At 43.4% G+C, this 7,160-nt stretch overlaps 1 protein-coding gene across 1 annotated transcript in view; it reads left to right on the top strand.

Annotated features, from left to right (window-relative positions):
• TCERG1L (transcription elongation regulator 1-like) overlaps nt 1–6,434 on the top strand; it is a gene marked incomplete at its 5' end in the record, with an annotated part of 41,381 nt that extends 34,947 nt beyond the window's left edge. The window contains 3 exon segments of the mRNA XM_010154851.1: nt 1,106–1,195; nt 4,250–4,368; nt 6,210–6,434. Of these exon segments, the coding sequence (XP_010153153.1) occupies nt 1,106–1,195; nt 4,250–4,368; nt 6,210–6,366 (366 nt within the window).
• Nucleotides 6,435–7,160: the final 726 nt, after the last annotated feature.

Raw genomic sequence — 7,160 nt, forward strand, 5'->3', positions numbered from 1 at the left:
TGGATATTCTGCCAAACCATGAGCGTCGCCACCTGCATGGGCACAGGGGGTGAACCGCGAGCTGCGCGACGACGGCGTTTGGAGGAGGCAGCCCTGAGTCACTCCGCGTCCGGACAGTTAGCCTGGACTTGGATTTTCCAATTTCTAACCGCCCTGAGAGGAAACCCAGTCCATCTAAATCCGCTTTGCTTCACCAGTGCTGTCCTGCCTGAGCGTTAATGATTCCATTCTAATTATACTTTGCATACTTAATGTTTTTAGTGAATTTACTCTTCTTTGTAATTAGATGGAGTGATTAGAATATGCTGTGTTACTCTGGAGTGGTCTGTAACAGACTAATTACCAGTGATGTTGTACGAGGTACTGAAGTCAGGCTGGGGCTCTCAGTCTTATGCTCCCAGACTGTCGTTCCGTAAAAGCCCCGGACAAAGGGAACTGGGCGAGTGAGGGACCCACTCAGATGCGTGGTGGTCCCTACAGCCCACTCACCCTAAGGAGGTTTTGGAGAAGGTGGAATAACCTCTATAGGAGTGTGGCATTTTCACGTCATGTGGCTGCGGGGCTGAGTGACACACCAGGGTCCCACTGGCTGGATTCAGCGGAAAAGGGTGGAAGCAGGGGAATGGAGATGTGGCAGCCATGCTATTGAGGGAAGCAGCACATTTACCACAAAAACATGGTGCTTTGAAGATTTTTGGTGTGTGCACTTGCTGCCAGCCTCATTTGGGTTGTAATTTAGGTTTTGAAGAGGAGGGGAGTTACAGCTCAGGTAATTGCTTCCATGGAACTTGAGGCCTCTGTTGTACAAAGGGCATAATAAAATGGCATTTTCCTTCCTGCTACAGATTCTTTCCATCCAAAATATGTGGAATGAGCGTCTCCCAGATACTCACTGAGATGTCCTAGAGCAAATCGATACTAATGGTGTGGGGGCGACCAGAGCTTTGCCAGAAACAGATTAAAATTCAACTTCCAACCGCTCTGAGGCATCCTTCAGAGGGTTCATTAGCTTGCTGAACTACTCTTCTGCTTCACCTTGGAACATTTCCTTCTTTCCCATCCTTATTAAAATTCCTTAATGCCACTGTGTTTGTGTACTTCACAGGTTTCAGCCTTTTCTACATGGGAAAAAGAGTTACACAAAATAGTTTTTGATCCACGCTACCTTCTACTAAATTCCGAAGAACGTAAACAGGTGGGTGTTCCCTCCAGCGCTGCTTCTGATTGGCAGCAAACATCTCCCAAATTAACCATAATAACAGAGTAATTATCTTGGTAGGATCAAGAGAATTACATAAAAATAAAATTTCTTGTCTGAGTATTTCAAGGAGACTCGTAATTCGGGCTTTGCGCGTCAGAAAGTGCTGCCTCCTTGGAAAAGCACCTGGTAACAAGTGAGTTTGCACAGGGGGAAGAGCTGCAGTCTCTTAGGTTGTAGGGACAACTCCTGCTGAGCCTGGGAAACTGGGCTGTAGGAAGGGAAATAGCCAGAAGGTGATGTTTCCACTCTGAATTATTTAAACATTGAAGAGACACTACTTCATTTTTATGACTTTGAATATTCTCCAGGAGTCTGGCAGTCTTTACTGCTATATTTGCAATAACTGAACTCGCTAGACATAAATGGGGAGAGTGCTGTGGCTAGGCTGGTGGCTGCTTGAATGGGTTTCATTTTTCTGGCAAGCCACAAAGGGAGGTGGACTTTTTGCTGCCTTGCTCATTTGGGCATTAATTATCACCAGGGATCTAACAGCCAAGGGCTGCAGATCAGTCTAAAAAGTTTAGGAGAGATGCAAGGATGTTGCGGAGAAGGTGAATGCTTCTATTCTGTGGTTATTTCTCTTTATTACTAGTCTTTTGTCATCCTGGAGAAGGAAGACTTTTCAATGTGGACTTGTCCATTTTTTAAATAAACACGATGAAAAATGTACTTCTTATTCCTACTCCACTGCACTGGGGCCCATACTGTCTTGGGATTCTCCAGAGAGCTTCCTGGAGGTATTTACTGGGGGACTGGGCACATACATCTTTCGTCCCCTATCCAGTATTTTCTTTCCTAAGAAATAAGTGAAATAAGACAATGAAGAAATATGGGAATGAAAATGTAAGAGAAACCGCTAGGATGGAAAATGCTGCTGGGGAAGAGACTAAGCAGGGAGTTTTGTATGTGTTTCAGGCAACCAGCAAGGACGAAACCCAGACCTTCATGAGTCAATCAAGATATATTACTTCTCTCATTTTATCAGCCTTGGAGATGATATAATAAAAATACATCTTGAATACACATAATGTGCTTGAAGCGCTGCCGAGGGGGACCTCCTTTGTGGGGTGTATTTAATTCTCAGGGAGAGGGTTATGAAAAGCAAGCAGTTGGCAGTGGTGGTGGTGGAAACCTGTAGTCAGGTGGAGGTTGGCTCTGCAAGTGACAGGAACTCGGGCTCAGAGAGTTGATGGAAGAGGGCGGTCGTCGGGTGCCCTCCTGCAAAACAGGGTTAAAACCTGCAAGCTTGGGAGCACATGCCAGGTGTGTGATGCATTTTAGATACTACACTTGAAGCCAAGGCTTCTAGACATTCGTTATGAGTAGTGCCATTTAATTAGACCCCATTTTCCTCCGGGAAGTAGTTTAAGAAGAACGTTAGACAAGACTAGATGCTGGACTTAATGACAGTACTTCTTGAAGTGCCGGTCACATTAGCACAAGACATTATTTAGGTTCATGGAAACATTAACTTCATGGATGCTGTGTGTCCCGAATAGCGAGTAGAGAATAGGAGTGAAGGGATGCAGGAAGGAAGGAGTGCTGGAGCATGGCTGGCTGCACTGCAGTTTTCTCTCCCTGGGCTGGAGAGGGCAGGGAAGTCCTTTTGACCATGGTCTGCAAGTGCCTGAGGGAACTTCCTCTTGACTTGAGCCTGTGTTGGGGTGGGTTTGACTCCCAGGAGCGCCAGCTCTGCTCTGGGTGGGTGTCCTTACACTGTCCAAGGAACATAACGATCTGTATTGAGCGCTGGCAGTTTGCTCCACTTACTGACCAATGTCTTCCAAAGGGTCGTTAACAGATGAAAGATGCTGCTGTGTTTAACCAAGGAACAGTGAAGGGTAAAGGAGCAACTGTATTAGATAATGAGCTGTCTGTTAATTTTGATTTATTACCTTCATGGTAGCTTCACTGTGTCACCTACTTTATTTGTTCTACTTTTCCCAACTCCTGTTATGCTCAACTTACGCAATTCCATGCAGTATAATGTATTCAGCTTTCCTAGGTTTTCCATAATACTTCTTTCATGGCCATTTTTTGATGTTTACTTCTCCGGCGCTATTTCTTCCCTTCTCCACACACCATACTAAATACCAGTTGTAATTTGGTTACTTCAGCTTTCATGAAATGTAGATTTGCACCTGCGCATCCTCGTGGCTGATGAGAAAGCAACCCTGGTAGCAATCGTAGTAATCACGTTTAATGTATGTAATTTGTGGTGAAAAGGATGGTGAATACGGAAAGCTAATAACATTTGGAGGAGCAGCTTCCTTTATTCAGCAGCTTACTGTGCCACACTTTTTAGGGCGTGAAACCAGCAGGACCAGATTTTTGGTATTAAAAATGCGATTATAGCAGTTGGCAGAATTTCGTGAGATAATGAACTCCTGAACTCCTTTTTGAGACACCAAACATCCTGATGTTGAGCGCTCTGCTGCATATTTACCTGCCAAATACTGTTAGAGGAAGGTTGTTGACCCTTCCAAACACATTAAAGCTTTTGGGTGTTTGTGTGCAGAGGATCATGCGTAAGCTCATGTTTTTTGACAACTGATTTGAAAGGTCTTCAGGCTTTTCTGGGGGTAACTGACAGAATATTGATGTTTAGCATTATAGACATTTTCAGGAATTCCAGCAAGTTGGGAGAGATCCAAACTAAATAACTGCAGCCACTTGTACAGATGTACAGAAATAATGCTGTAGGCATGAAAATGCAAGCAAGACGCTGAAGTCAGGAAATTTTGATTTATGTTGCACTCGATTTTGAATGAAGATGTTTATGTGTCCAAATTATACTTTTTTCCAGCTACTGATTTTGTGAGAACACACAATCATGCTGCACAAAGCAGGTTAAACTGCATGCGAGTCAGCCAGCACTGAGTGCAGCTAAGGACTACGGTTCTTGAGATTGAGAGCCCTTTGATCAAGCATAACTACCATGAAGGCTTTGTTAATAAATGCTCTATCTTGTTTCCCTTTCTTGGAAAGATATTTGAACAGTTTGTCAAGACCAGGATCAGAGAAGAGTACAAAGAAAAGAAAAACAAATTGTTGTTAGCCAAAGAAGAATTTAAAAAGCTCCTTGAAGAATCCAAGTTATCACCAAGGTACGGCATTGCCTAACAAAGTTTTGTTAAGATTAGCCTTCTCATTTAGCCTGGGTATGTCGGCCCTGAAACGGCGTAACACTGAACGTACTCGTCAGAGAAACTTGTACATCCATTGGTACAATGGTGTGCTGACATTTCTTCCCTAATATTTTACAATATTTCGTTATATTACTGGGAAGGGAACAGTCCATCTTTCTCTCTGCTCCTTTGTCATTAAGAATGTGTAACATTTTCATAATACTTTTATTTTATATGCATATATATGGTATATTATAGAACAAACACACACACACATATATATGTATACCTGAAGGGGTCCTACAAGAAAGCTGGGGGGGGATTTGTCCAAGGGCAGGGAATGACGGGACAAGGAGTAATGGGTTTAAACAGAAAGAGGGAGATGGAGATGGGACATCAGGAAGGAATTCTTCCTGCAGAGGGTGGGAGCACGGGGACAGGTTCCCAGAGAAGCTGTGGATGCCCCATCCCTGGGAGTGTCCAAGGCCAGGCTGGATGAGGCTTGGAGCACCCTGGGCTATGGAAGGTGTCCCTGCCCATGGCAGGGGGTGGGGCTGGGAAGGTTTAAGGTCCCATGGAACTAGACCGTTCTATGATTCTATGATAAAGATTAGCTATATAAAATGTTAAATCTCATTTATATTAGACATACAGGTATAGCTAGTGAAAAACTACATTTAGATTTGTATTTTGATGGAAGAGAAACATAATTTAACCAAGTCAGTATTAATGCCACATCACCACATCAAAAATAAAGCGTGCAATGCAGTGATTTATTTTTCTACATTGATTTTTTAAGTAATGGATCCAAAACTGCACAATGGTGAATGCAGTGCTTATGATGGCACGTGCTCAATTGGGTATTATATTAAAATAAAGTGATTTATGTATTATAAATCTGGTTGCATTGTTGGAACTAAGAAATTACAGTTTCCTCTACTGCAAGGTGTAGGTAATTGCACAGCACTACCTGCCTAGACACACGGATGCAACCAACACATCAGGCTCTATGGAAGTAATAATTACAAGGCATTTTTTACAAGAAAACTGAGAGTATTCTGGGCTAAAGTAGCAGCTAAACGCTGGTTCCAGCAGTGATATTTTCAGTCAGCAAGGGCAAAATAGTGCTGGCCTACAGAACAGAGAACGTTTCACCAGCTAATGGTTTTGTTGAGCTGTGAGCCCACATCAGCAAGGAAACTCAGCCACCAGCAGGAGTTTCTGGCTTGGTCTGGATAAGCAAGTAATGCTGTGTTTGCCTTGGCGACTGCTGGACCTGACGGCGAAATCCTCGGGCAGCGCTCCCTGGGGATTTCAGTTGAGTTGTGCCCGTCACTCACAGTTACAATTTTTGTTTTCCTGGTTTTAGCAAAGTTCCAGCTGGCGTGGCATTTCACTGGGTACTACTGCCTGTCAAAGCGCGTTTGCTTGCACTCGGACACGCGTGCATTTCCCTGCTCTGTTACAGGCCAGGTGTTGCAGTGCTGGCCCCAAGGACCAGCAGCCGTGGATTAAAGTGGCAGTAACCTGGGCGGCAGGTACGGTGTTAATGACTCGAAAGTGCCCTGCCAACCTTCACCCCGATTCCTCTGAATCGAAAACTGGAAGTTAGCTGTTGTAGGCTCATCCCTGAACCCAGACCCTGGGCAGTTCTGGGATGGTCTCACTGCCCTCTTCCCAGGGTTATGCCATGGTCCTATGAAATATTCCCCAGAACACCCTGTTTCTAATATTTGTATGAAAAATGAGGTGAGACCCAGGTCAATGAGTGCGTGCGGATTGGCAGAGTCAGGGCTTTAAAACGTCTTTCTCTCCTGCAGAACAACGTTTAAAGAATTTGCAGAGAAATATGGACGAGATCAGCGGTTTCGCCTGGTTCAGAAGAAGAAGGACCAAGAGCATTTTTTCAATCAGTTCATACTTATTCTTAAAAAGAGGGACAAAGAAAACAGGATAAGGCTACGGAAAATGAGATAAAAGCTCCTGAAACTGGCAATAAGTACACGCGTCCGTGCTGTGGCTGCAGTAAGAAATTCAAATTAAGGCAACAGCTTGGCGAGGAAGCGGGTATCCCTGGGAAAAACTTTCTCTAAATGGAGTTTATCAAACATCTCTTGCGTTTGTGAAGGTTGTTCTGCAGGAATCTGAAGGATATTTTGTTCTCAAAGAATTAATGTTTCATATTGAAGCTCTCTTTTGTACAACATCCAGAGTTTGATGCATTTCTAATTGCCATGATATGTCAATCCCTTAATTGTTTTAATTATGCAAATTACTTGTAATATACACAAATGATGAATCCAGTGCAGATTTGTAATTAAGCAGAAGCAGATGCCATCCATAACAATCCCAAGATATTTCCATCATTTAGGAGAATTATCTAAAGCAATCTTTTGGCACCTTTATGCATTAACATGGAGTGTTTGGAGGTACGGTGGTAGGCAGGAATTCTCTACCTGGTGTTCATACATCTCTGTCCAGTTCTCTGAGTAGTAGTAATAAGCTATTAATTGTTAATCTTAGTGAAGAGTGTGAAAATCTTGGCATTTGTTCCATAGGCAATCCCTTCAGTTTCAGGAACTGCGCTCTACTTGCCGTGAGCGGTGCTTTCAGGCACACCGGCGGCAGCAGCACTTCTCCGTCAGAGTTCTTAGAAAGAAGTTCTTTTGTAAAACCATCATGGTATGATTTGGATTGTGTTACTGTACGTGAAAAGTCTGCATGAGATTTTTCTCATCATATTTGTATAAATAAATATTTAACTTTTTTAA

The sequence above is a fragment of the Eurypyga helias genome, unplaced genomic scaffold (genome assembly GCF_000690775.1).
Source record: "Eurypyga helias isolate BGI_N326 unplaced genomic scaffold, ASM69077v1 scaffold25940, whole genome shotgun sequence".
Taxonomy (NCBI): domain Eukaryota; kingdom Metazoa; phylum Chordata; class Aves; order Eurypygiformes; family Eurypygidae; genus Eurypyga; species Eurypyga helias.